The 12097-nt window shown below is 41.6% G+C and overlaps 2 protein-coding genes and 1 long non-coding RNA gene across 10 annotated transcripts; 2 read left to right on the top strand and 1 right to left on the bottom strand.

Annotated features, from left to right (window-relative positions):
• Positions 1-1943: 1943 nt before the first annotated feature.
• LOC135350875 (uncharacterized) lies at positions 1944-3664 on the top strand. Of its 2 annotated transcripts, none has more exons than XR_010399315.1 (5): positions 1944-2117; positions 2173-2475; positions 2529-2812; positions 2861-3079; positions 3473-3664. It is a non-coding gene; the product is annotated as an uncharacterized LOC135350875 (long non-coding RNA). The 2 variants fall into 2 exon arrangements; XR_010399316.1 differs by having other exon boundaries at positions 2866-3079.
• A 70-nt stretch (positions 3665-3734) lies between these two features.
• Positions 3735-6224, top strand: LOC135349977 (uncharacterized). Of its 4 annotated transcripts, none has more exons than XM_064548688.1 (7): positions 3735-4019; positions 4205-4642; positions 4691-4897; positions 4965-5175; positions 5230-5476; positions 5634-5734; positions 5983-6224. In XM_064548688.1, the coding sequence occupies exons 4-6, from the start codon at positions 5064-5066 to the stop codon at positions 5698-5700; spliced, it is 426 nt and encodes a 141-aa protein (XP_064404758.1). In that variant the 5' UTR covers positions 3735-4019; positions 4205-4642; positions 4691-4897; positions 4965-5063; the 3' UTR covers positions 5701-5734; positions 5983-6224. The 4 variants fall into 4 exon arrangements, with proteins under 4 accessions (XP_064404758.1, XP_064404736.1, XP_064404751.1 ...); XM_064548666.1 differs by having other exon boundaries at positions 4205-4372; positions 4448-4897; XM_064548681.1 differs by having other exon boundaries at positions 4205-4372; positions 4458-4897.
• A 344-nt stretch (positions 6225-6568) lies between these two features.
• Positions 6569-10155, bottom strand: LOC135348557 (CUB and sushi domain-containing protein 3-like). Of its 4 annotated transcripts, none has more exons than XM_064546837.1 (7): positions 9936-10155; positions 9573-9731; positions 8985-9260; positions 7887-8069; positions 7615-7833; positions 6982-7173; positions 6569-6933 (listed from the first exon to the last, which is right to left on the bottom strand). In XM_064546837.1, the coding sequence occupies exons 1-7, from the start codon at positions 10012-10014 to the stop codon at positions 6665-6667; spliced, it is 1377 nt and encodes a 458-aa protein (XP_064402907.1). In that variant the 5' UTR covers positions 10015-10155; the 3' UTR covers positions 6569-6664. The 4 variants fall into 4 exon arrangements, with proteins under 4 accessions (XP_064402907.1, XP_064402890.1, XP_064402883.1 ...); XM_064546820.1 differs by having other exon boundaries at positions 7615-7830; positions 9573-9884; positions 9936-10154; XM_064546813.1 differs by having other exon boundaries at positions 9573-9884; positions 9936-10154.
• Between the last annotated feature and the right edge of the window lie 1942 nt (positions 10156-12097).

Here is a 12097-nt window from a genome sequence, read left to right on the forward strand (position 1 = left end):
GGGAAACAGAAGTCTATCTGATGGCTTGGTGAACTAGAGCACTGAAGTGCTAACCCTCGGCTACTGACATGAATCTATACAAACCTAAAGCGTGTTACACAATAAATGCAGATGTATGTATGAGCATAAAAGCTGGCTAGTAAGCAGCAAGTAACAAGAGCAATAAAATTAAAGGCATGCTGAAACTTTTGAGAAATGCGTTTTAGTGGTGCATGAGACATGCACTGTGGACTAGAATCACATCAAAGTCAGCAAAGAAGCCTGGAGTCTTGTAGCTCCTGATATGCTCTGGAGCTAAAGAAGCAACAATTAAACTACAATTCTAGCTTTCTACTTTACCAGGAGCAGTGGAACAGGGTCCCTAAAGGATCACTTCAGCTGAAAATATCCACCTTGATTAAAGGCCACACGTATATTCATAATACATGTACACGTGCAAGTGTCTTTGTTAACATTCATAATCGATTAATGACATCTGTTAATCCGAAAATTTCATACATTTGGATATAGAGTCTGGTCCCGCTCAATTTCGATTAGCGAGGGTCTACTGTATTAATTTAAAAAACAGCCTGTGCGCCTCTCCATGCACTCTCTATAATTATGCTGTAAACGATATTATCTGCCACCTCTAAACCATTTCTCACGTTCGCAGCTTTCGCTGATCAAGCATGTACTGCAAATATTTTATACCCACAAAGTTAATATCGCATGCATGCTGCAGAGTAGCTGGTATTCTGCGAAAATTAAATCCGCCAAAACCTTTCTAATGGTCATTCCGCGAAAGTTTATAACCTTAAAATATACGGTAAACTAATGTCTAACATGTAACGACACAATATATGATTTGACATGGGTACATGCAGTCGTCCTAGGCTTTAAGTTGTTGGCCTAAATCATGTAGTTATTATTCAATGACTCACGTTGGATTTGTTGTTCTATTCTCCCTCTGAAGATCATTCTTCCCAGCAGCTGACAGAGTGAAGTGAGACAGTCCACACCAGCAGACTGCATCAAGGACTGCTCTGTGGGTGCATGTGTGTGCATGTGTGTGGGTGTGGGGGTACATATAGCTGGAGTACATTTCAATGTTGAAATTGCAACAAATTACACAAACAGAAATAGTAAACTAGTATGATATCGTAAATAATGGCTTCTACAGTCCTAATAACTCACCAGTCCATAGGAGTCCAGGAACAGCTCGAGGTGTCTCTTAACACTCTCACACCCAGTAACTTGGCAAACACTGGCAACTATGGACAGAGAGAAGGAGAGAGAGAGGGAGAGAGCAACATTGAACACATGCACTCAAGATAGCGTAGTCACAGTACAACACAAACACAAAAAATAAAATGTTGTGTGGAATCCACTTTGAAGGTTAAATTTTTTTACAGTGTCAGCTTTTAAGTACCCTGTTTCAGCGAAGCACTACTGTCTAAGAAATGTCAACCCATACACTATCACTAAAGCAAGTGGAGAGTTACTTTCATATCTTACTGCATGTTTACTCATCTCACTAGTTAATTTGAGCAGTGTCCCCAGGAGGTTGATGTGTTAGGGTATAGTGTCTGTGTTGTATTGTCTCAGCACAGAGCAGTGTCTAACTATTATATAGACATGAAATCATTCAACCAATATGCACATTTTGTACTATAATTATATAGGGTGGGTAGATTATAATAATAGGTGCCTTACATGTGTAATAAATATATTGGTGTCGTACTAAGAAAGAGGATGAACAATATAAGAAGGCTAGGCTTGACAGATTATTTTATTTTAAGAGGAAATATTTGGGTTCTATAATAACAGGCCTATATAAAATATGCATAATTTAAGTGTGTACACTGTATGGTGATGATAGTGTGTGTACACAACGAGCTGTTTAAACAAACTAGACACTTTCATGGACTGCTTTAACTGCTATTGAGACAGTGGTTGAAAAATAAACTTGGAAGTGTATAAAACAAGCTATAATTATGAATAAATTATCATAAAGGAAGTAAACAATTAATCACATTGAAACCTTCTCACTGTCAAGAAATAATTCGAGATGACACTAATAGAGATAATAAAACTCATTAGAGTTCTCCTGATTTGCTTCCTGGCTGGCTTCAGCACTGGTAAGACTGACTATTCAATTATAGATTTCCTTACATTGCTGCATGTTTCATAAAGCACAATATTCAGTGAGTGTGGAGAGACCATGTCCAATGAAAACAGTCACTTTCACCTGCACTGCTCCTGGAGATTCCATGAGATGGGTACCATCAGATGCAACTCCTATCACTATCATCTCTACTCCCTCTGGTCTCAATGTACCCAATGTTGTATCAGGTTACACCGTAACACTGATTGCATTCAATGACACTACATTAACATCTACTCTGTCAAGAACAGCAGAGAATGGGATCACTGTGTTCTGTGTGGACCCACTGCCTATTTTAACCAATATAGCATCTTCAACGATCCGGTTGGTTGGTGAGTTGCAATTAGCTATAGTGTATCGTCCATTGTCTGACTAAGTTACATAGATCCACCAGGACCACCTTCCACCATCAGACACTCTATTCTGAGCAGCTCATGATCATCCAATGAAGCTAGTGTATCTGTACAGTGGGACCCTCTACTGAAACTGGTGGTAGAGATGACCTCACCTACACAGTGACCATCTCACTTCTGGCTCAGCTCTCTACTACTGTCCTCACATCCACCTCTGTCACTGTGACTGCTCAATACAATGTGTACTACACTATCAGTGTTGTGGCTACCAACTGTGCTGGGAACAGTACAACAGCTGAGTACAACTTTAGGATCGGTGAGTCGACATCGTCTTTAAACAGCACACTATACTGACCCCCTCTAGTGCAGGCAACTGTCCTGTGTTGACCAACCCCATGAATGGAGCCTTTGGACCAGTCTCCAGCAGATTATCAGGATCAACAGTAACCATCCAGTGTGACGCTGGGTATAATTATGTCTGCTGTTACGATGGTGACATGTGAGGGTACACTGATGTGGAGTCCAGACCCTGAGGCTATTGATTGTACATCACTAATTATAACCATACCTACTCTTACAACTCGTGAGTTTAAGCTCTTGACTATATATTTACCCTGTGTGTGCATGCGCAGCGCGCAGCAGGGGATAGAGTGATTGGTGTGTGTGTGTCGGTTTGTGTATGTGTGTATATACACAACAATGAGCTGTTTGAGCGAACTAGACACTTTCATATACACTGCTTTAACTGCTCTACTTATATGCAGTTTAACTTGTAAGCAATCTTCGAAGATGACAAACTAATCAATCTAATCGTTGCTTTATAGATTCACGATCATATTATATTCCCCTAATGATAAAGTTGTTACGGTAAAATTATTGTATCCGTTTTGCTGCTGTGCGATGTAGCTCAACGCACGAGGTGAATACTCTACTGAGCATCTCGTTAAATACTTTCAACAGTATGTTATTTACACAGCTGCTCCTCCAATGAACTGCAAGGCTCCATTATCCCCACCAAGGAATGGCACCATCAATGATCATTCAGTACCAGCTTTTTCCGGTACACAAGTGAAATTCCAGTGTGATGTTGGACTGTTCCCTGAGGGCATAATGACTGCCACCTGTCTAGCTACAGGAGAGTGGGACAAAAACCCAATGGAGACAGTCTGCAGAGGCAAGTGTATTCATTACTTAAAGTAATCATGCTTTTATATACCTTGAACCACTTATACAGCTGTTTCTTACAATTGCGCTAGCCTAGATGGGAGTCGATTTGATGCAGCTGTCTCCATCAGCGTGGTTGTCACGGCAGTTCTATTCACCGTCATTGGATTGTTGATGGGACTCTTGATAATATATTTGTTCATTCATAAAAAGAATGTGTACTCCCCGTCAGCTAAAGAGTGAGCTAATGTAAGACCCACTACACCAGCTGGTCCTGTTTATGAGGAGGTGTCACCCAAAGAGGAGATTGAACTGAATACTAACCAGGCGTATGGACCAGCAGGACTGTGAAACTTCTGGTACTTTCATCAATAGATGCATGTACATGTAACAATTACCATGATTTATATAGCTAGCATGTACTGCAACTGTTCATTATCAACAACTTAGAACAATGTAAACAGAGTTGTTGGCGTAAGTCATGTAGCTACGTATATAGTCAAAGACTCACATTGGATCGTGTTGTTCTATTCTCCCTATGAAGATCATTCTCCCCAGCGGCTGATGGAGGAAGGTGAAACAGTCCACTCCAGCAGACTGTACCAGGAGGCATTGTCACTGCTCTGTGAGGGTGGAGGGGGAGTACTCGTAATAAGTGGAGTATGCAGATCTCATTATCTTGGAAAACAAGGACAGAGAAACACTCAAAGAAGTAAGATACATGTAGTCCTGCACAGTATAATTACACAAAATTAATGAAAATGCTCTGTGGAATCTACTTCGAAAGTTTCTTACAGTGTCAGGAAACGTAGGTGATCTAGCTGGCTAAGAAATTTCAACCCAACCTATCGATAGTACAACATACATCACAACAGTAACTTTATAGACTTAGAGAGCATCCGAGATCCAGAGGACGTACCATCAATCTGTGAGAGTGATGGACGATGGTCACCTGACCTCACCATATATAACTGTCCCTCAGGTTAAGTAGATCACTTTCATGACTATTACTATTTGCCCCCTTCCTTAGAGGTCACCTGTGGGCCTCCTGTCGCACCTTCCAGAGGCAGTGTGGACGTTAAGGGCCGGACATCACCCTTTTTGATGGACTCAGTGATAAACTTTCGTTGTGACAAGGGACTTTTCCCAGCTGGTGATATGTCCAGTACATGTGACAGTGTAGGAGGAGTGGGAATTTGGAGACCAGACACTAATATCATTTGCAGAGACATACCTGGTGAGCATGCCGTTAACTATAATTATAGTGTGCATCATAATTATAGTTATGTTGCATTTCACCACAGTCAACTGCTCTCTACCCAAGAAACCATCCAACGGTATTATTATTGTGGACTATGTGCTGTTGAACGAGACAGTATTGGAGGGAACAGTGCTGACTTACCATGCAGTGTGACAATGGACTCTCACTGACTGGACCCAACAACGTCACTTGCACCAATGCTGGAGTCTGGAGCACTGAGCCTGAGGCAATCGTATGTGTGTCACCAATTGAAGGTGAAGGCAATCATGTGTGTACTTAATGTGAGTTATGGTTTCGTAATTTCACAGGTCCTACTGCCACCTCCCTATCCATTGGTGCAGTTGCTGCTATCAGCGTAATTATTACTTTCTTTGTTGCTGCCATACTTGGATTCCTCCTCACTGGACTCCAAGTGATGCACCTTTGCTCTCGTAAGAAGGCAGTATACTCTCTAGCAGCTAAAGGACAAGCTAACGTAAGGCCCACTGCACCAGCTGGTCCTGTTTATGAGGAGGTGTCACCCAAAGAGGAGATGGAACTGAAAACTAACCAGGCGTATGGACCAGTAGGACTGTGAACCGTGCATTTTGTTTTCCTCCCAACGTATATACATTGTCGATCAGAATACATGTATAATTATAGCTAGCTTTAATTATTGATTATGTAGATCTACATACAGTTATTTACATGTACCCCCCCCGCCCACTCACAGAGCAGTGACAATGCCCTGGTACAGTCTGCTGGAGTGGACTGTCTCTATCAGCTGCTGGGGAGAATGATCCTTAGAGGGAGAATAGAACAACATAATCCAATGTGAGTCTTTGTGTAATGTCTATCGTTTACTATATATATGAACATTACAATCGTGTAACTCAAAGCCCTGCTCATTAAGCTTAATTAGGCTTAGGACGGCTTTACCTATGTACATTCGATCCCTTCAGCCACTCTCTCCTCCTTTCTACCTCCATAATCCCACCCCGTATAATGGCATTATTATTTCTTAATTAATATCCTAACTTCATGCCAGATCTTTATGTGCTAATGTTCCATATTTGCTGCAGGAATCTTGACAAGTCTGAAAGAACATATATTATAATGTACAATTATATAGCTTGTTGTTTTTCTTACATTTGAAGCAATATAATTATGTGTACGTTTACTCTTTGTTCATCAGTTTAAGTATGTGAACAGATGCAGCTATTGTTTGCATTGTTCTCAATTATACATATCCGATGCTGAATATAAACAATGCCATTATTATTTTATGAAAGTTGCAAACAACAATTTATAATTATACTGAAAGCTAGGGTATAATGCACATAATTATTATTACCGCACATCAGGCATAATTAATAACCGCATGCTGAGCTTGGTTGATCACTTGGTTCATGAAGAAAAAACACGCGTGTACTCAATTTTCTGATTGAGAGAAAAACCACATAGATCTATAACTTGGGCTACGCCCTCGTGGTCGGGAGGTTTAATTTACTGTCATAAACCCCTCTATAATTAATATAAATTATTATTATAACTGTACATTAACTAATACATAGGTTTTACATATAAGTTATACCAGGAGCCCATATAAATAAGAGATCGATCTAGAATTCTTATTTAATATGGGCTCCTGGTTATAATTATACGCTATCAAAAACAGTGAGTCTATAACAAACAAAATACCAACAGAATGATAATTATTGCAATGTAACTTGTTGAATGCTATTCATAAAGAGTGAACAAGTTTCACAGTCCTAATGGTCCATACGCCTGGTTTGTGTTGAGTTCAATCTCTTCTTTTGGTGACACCTCCTCATAAACAGGACCAGCTGGTGCAGTGGACACTGTGTTAGTTTGTCCTTCAGTTGCTGGGAAGTACACTGCTTTCTTACGAAAGAAAAGATACATCACTAGCAGTCCAGTGAGGAATCCAATGACTAGAGTGACAATGAAAGTGATGACCACACTGATAGCGACAGTTGCAGAAGTAGAGAACAAGGGAGCGACAGTAGAAACTGTGAGATATGACTGTATTAATTTTGGGATAGCAAACAATTACTAACCTACACACATGATTGCCTCAGGCTCAGTGCTCCAGACTCCAGTATTAGTGCAAGTGATGGTGTTGGGTCCAGTCAGTGAGAGTCCATTGTCACACTGGTAAGTCAGCACTGTTCCTTCCAACACTGTCTCGTTCAACCTCTCATACTCAACTATAGCACCATTGCAAGGCTCAGTAGGAAGAGTGCAGTTGACTATATGGACGGTCAGAAAATGACTATATATGAGTACATGTTTGTATCTCAATCAGTTCAACACAAGCATCCAATAACCTGCCATTGAATACATGTACTTATATATAATTAAGAAGTGTGGAACAAAGGCGGTGTACATACATAATACAATTTTCATAATACAATTTTACATTGCAGAAATAACTTTTAGAAAGAAATAATTATGCCTCTGAACCAAGGCCAAGCCAACTTATTTACATGCTTCAAGGATGCTTTTGTAAAAAAACCCAACGCCACCCACTCTAGAGGCTTATTTGTTATCACACTTACCAGTGTGGTTTGGGAAGCCTAACAATTTCCCTAAGTCTAAAAACTCCCACTCTCCCTTAATTTTTTAATAAGCTTTTTTTTGTCATCAGCCTGCCTACATGTAGAAGTTGGCTTGGCCCAACTACATTTCACCTGGCCTCTCCCTGCATAACAAGCTCCCAGGATTCTCCACCCACTCTCCGCTACCCCCCACATCAGTGCATGTGCTGGTCCTCACATCAGGGGGGAACAGTCCATCGTCACAGCGATAGATGACCTGTGAATCCAGTGAGAAGGGTGGTAGCCTTCCACTGATGTCCACACTACCTCTGGACGGTATAGCAGGAGAACCACAGGTGACTGGGGGATCTACTGCACGAGATCAACATTCCTTTTGGAGAGTTAATTCCTCATGTATGATATACCTGTAACTGGGATGCCACAGTCGAAGGTCCCAGGATCAGGAGACCATCCACTACTGCCACAGGTTGAGGTTATCACTTCACTATCTCTACTGCAAGTGAAGGTGAGCATGGATCCACCAATAGTGACAGGAGGTGTGTTGGTGATGGTCACACCAGCAGCAGTAGGTGGTGTGGGGCACACAACTGCATTAAGGAGGAGGAATTATATAGTATTAGATCCCATTTGAGTGTATTTAGCAGGGAACTATGAGCTATAGTACCGGTACTATAGATTGCTCTGGGCTACAAACTACAACATTGTATACATTGTATTGTGATTTACAAGAAGATACACATGCATGTAATAACATAAAAATTATTGTAGCTAGATGCTTTGTCTAGTAATAATAACAGAACTAGAATGAAAGAGAGAAGCTCTAGTTTCTTTTTTTGGCTTTGTTCGAGAGTAGTAGGAGACGCTCGTTTTTTGGGCAGTGTGCTGTGCTTTTTTGCTGCAAGGCTGCATGGGGAGGAGCTGGATGTATGGAAGTGCTGGGATTCTAGCTTTGACTTCTTCCTAAAGTTCCTTTCGCTTTGTTCAAGAGTAGTATAGGAGCCGCTCGTTTGCTGGGCTTGTTTGCTGCAAATTATAGCTTAGGTGTCTTCCTTTCGCTTTGTGAGAGTAGTATACGAGCCGCTCGTTTCTTGGGAAGTGTGCTGGGCTTGTTTGCTGCAAAACTGGGGGAGGAGCTGGATGTTTCCTAGGACTATAATTTTGTCCATCAAACTGAGGTGGAGGAACAGGGTTGACTTGAATAGAGACCACAGATTTAGTAGAGACACAGAGATACCAACTTCAGATATTAGTTTTCAAAAGCGGAATAATGATGCAGTTGCTAGGTTGGCTGTTTATATAGGTTGACTGTTGCTAAGCTAGTGCATTTCTAGTAGCCAATAGGTTTTGGGATCTAAATCAGTTAGAACATGTGCATTCGGTATCTATGGTTATAGTGTCCCTCATCCCTCGGGCTAAAGCCCTCGAGCTTTGGGACACTATAACACATAGATACCTCATGCCCATGTTCTAACTATAACTTAGCTATATAAATCATGACTGACTTAGATCCATAATTAAACTCTCTTGGCTCATTCCTGCACAGTTGTCAGCTCTGGTAGTCACATTGTAGAGAGTGTTGTAGGAGACAGTTATCTGTGTCGAGATGGCCTCCACGGTGACTGGTGACCCGGAGAAAGGTGTTGGGGAGATAGTAACGACATAGTTGACAGACACACTGCCAGTAGAGGAGGGAGGGCCCCACTCCAGGGTAGTATTAGAGTAGCTGGGTTGGTTTAGAGTGAAGGAGACTCTTGGACTCAAGGGAGGGGAGGGTGGATCTGTGTGTGTGTGTGTGCATTATACAGGGTGTCATACAGGATTTTGAAGTAGAGGGGGGAAGTAACAAAAGTAACCAGAAATTTTTGCTACCTGTTAGTATGTAAAATTGCCAGCTATGGACACTCAGTCATACAACTAGTACATGAATGCACATTTTAGGGGGGGGGGAGAAATTGGATCTAGGGGGGGATATCTCCCCTTCCCCCGTGTACAAAACCCAGGCATATCATACACTGCATGCACTGTATTATTCGTTTCACGAAAACCAGGCAACGCCTAAACTCTGTCATTCTCATTCATCAACCACTCACCAGCAACAGTAATGGGAAGAGGACCTTCTCGTGAGCTAGCCCCAACACACTCCACCATAAAACCCTCCACAATGGAGGTCTCAGACAGTGAAGTGAGAGTGGCAGTGGCATTATCTTCACTGGTGTCATTGCGAACACCACGGAATGCTGGAATACCTTCTGTGGCATCAGCATTGTTAGAAACTAAAGATATGGTGAACCGGGCCCCTTGCAGTGGAATGACGTCCCATCGTATAAAGCTACCAGGCAGAGTGCAGGTGAAGGATACAGTGTCATCAGGACAAGCCACAGTGGGAGTTATTGTCAAATAAGCTGCTTTGTGTAACATTGTTTAATAATAATTTATTATTTACATCTACCTACCTTCCCCTCGGCATGACCAACTTAAAATAAGCAACGCTAGAGTGACAGCAATCTGTAGATCTGATGATCTTGCATTCATCTCTGCTACTCTCTCTCTCTCTATATTAGGTCTGCACAAAAACCATTCGCTACTCTCTCTCTATATTATTTAGATCAGAGATAGACCTTACTTTATCTCTGTTTACAGGGGCGGATCCAGGATTTAGGGAAGGGGGGTTCTTACTTCTTGGCCGCGAGAAGCGTGGACAAGAAGTGTCACTCGGCGCGTAGCGCCGAAATTTTTGGCTGACCACGCCCCCTTTTACATGCCACGCCCATTAATTAACCACATTCCCTTCAACAAAAACATTATACAAAAACATAAATTATATAATATCTGAAAGAACACAAGGCAAAGCCATTCTCATGCTCTGGGATAGTGATTGCACTTTCTTCTCTTTCAGGAGAGCTCCATTGGCTGATCCTCAGCGGAAGATCTCGTTGCTTGCTTCGATGAACATGGAGGGGTGATGGAGGTGGCTGGTGGTTCCAGTGGAGAGATAGTTGTGACTGGAGGAGAGATGGTTGTGACTGGAGGAGAGACGGTGGTGGCTGGAGGAGAGACGTTGATGACTGGAGAAGAGACGGTGGTGGCTGGTGGTTCTCTTGAAGAGGAGACTGGCTGTAGATCATCTAGATTATTATATTAGTCAATATAATTATTATAGCAATTATAATTAATCTATACAGTGTCTATCATTCAGTATGCAGTGCCATGAACTCTCCCTTACCTGAAACTTTAACCAGGAGTCAATGGAGGGTTGCAATCTAAACCTTTTGTTAGGATTCATGGCCAGGCTCAATTATCACTGCGACCATTGCTGGATGAGTCAATATAGCCAGCCCCACCCTCATATTATGCAGAGAGTACCAGCCCCACCCTCACATTATGCAGAGAGAACTTTGTACCCTATTGTCATGACAGTAAGCTAGCTAGCCAGGTGTAATATAAAGTATCAACTTAGTGGAAGGGTAGTTCGTACGAACCCAACGAACTACCTCTGGATCCGCCCCTGGTTTAGATCGCGTATGGAAGGTCTGCACAAAAAAAAATGGTTTCCATATGCTGACTTGGCACTTTCGAATTATGATCGCCCTCTATATCTTTTCTTTGTTAGGGGAATTTCATAACCATCAGTAGGGCGCTATATTAGTGCCATAATTCAAGGGGGGTATACTTTTTTTTATTAGGGGGTATACTTTTTCATTAGGGGGTATACTTTTTTTATTAGGGGGTATACTTTTTCATTAGGGTATACTCTTTTCATTAGGGGGTACACTTTTTCATTAGGGTGTACACTTTTCATTAGGGGGTATACTTTTTCATTAGGGTAGACTCTTTTCATTAGGGGGTACACTTTTTCATTAGGGTATACTCTTTTCATTAGGGGGTACACTTTTTCATTAGGGTGTACTCTCTTTTCATTAGGGGGTACACTTTTTTCCAGGGTATAAATTTTTTTCATGAGAGCGGTATAGGAGAACATTATTCAGTATACTTTTCACTGGAGCCCTTATTTATGGGCTCCTGATAAATAGATGACCATTTCCAGAAAACATTTGACTTATTGATCGACCTTTGACCTGAACACAAGAAATTCAGAGGAGGCTGGAACCATCTTGCATGACCTTAGTCAGTTAAGCCTTTTAAAGTTAACTTCAAAAGGGGGGGTCAAGGGACCCCATGGACCCCCCTCTGGATCCGCCACTGCACTTAGACAACAACTCAGTTAGATGCTCCTTCCCTTTATGTGCTCCTGCTTCTAGCGATTTGTAATTATGTGGTTTCGCACATTGTTACTAACCACCGGCTTATCACTGCAAACAGTCACTGAGACCGCTGCACAAGTGGCGCTATAGCTATTTGCTATACAAGAGTCAGAAAAAGAGCTGAAAGCTGCATGCATGTACTTCCAGAAACAAGCCCTTGTGAACTCTGACCTCATTTCAGATACACACCTTTTCGAATTCATTGAGCGAAACGCAAAATACTTATTAAAACTTCTACATTGTATACGTAGATCTACATAATTATGATTCAGTTCTATTCTTGAAGATCATTCATCAACCCATACAGATGTAGACTTCTGTGCTGCTCTTCTATATTAAATGTGTGTTCGTTC

Source organism: Halichondria panicea, chromosome 1 (genome assembly GCF_963675165.1).
Source record: "Halichondria panicea chromosome 1, odHalPani1.1, whole genome shotgun sequence".
Taxonomy (NCBI): domain Eukaryota; kingdom Metazoa; phylum Porifera; class Demospongiae; order Suberitida; family Halichondriidae; genus Halichondria; species Halichondria panicea.

Coding starts and splice junctions, on each gene's coding strand:
- LOC135349977 (XM_064548688.1), top strand. CDS start 5,064: ATGCAGTGTGACAATGGACTCTCACTGACTGGACCCAACAACGTCACT. Junction 5,176..5,229: donor ATGTGTGTCACCAATTGAAG/GTGAAGGCAATC, acceptor GTAATTTCACAG/GTCCTACTGCCACCTCCCTA. Junction 5,477..5,633: donor GAACTGAAAACTAACCAGGC/GTATGGACCAGT, acceptor GCCCACTCACAG/AGCAGTGACAATGCCCTGGT.
- LOC135348557 (XM_064546813.1), bottom strand. CDS start 10,014: ATGAATGCAAGATCATCAGATCTACAGATTGCTGTCACTCTAGCGTTG. Junction 7,174..7,614: donor GTTATGCAGGGAGAGGCCAG/GTGAAATGTAGT, acceptor CCGTCCATATAG/TCAACTGCACTCTTCCTACT. Junction 6,934..6,981: donor TGAGGCAATCATGTGTGTAG/GTTAGTAATTGT, acceptor CATATCTCACAG/TTTCTACTGTCGCTCCCTTG.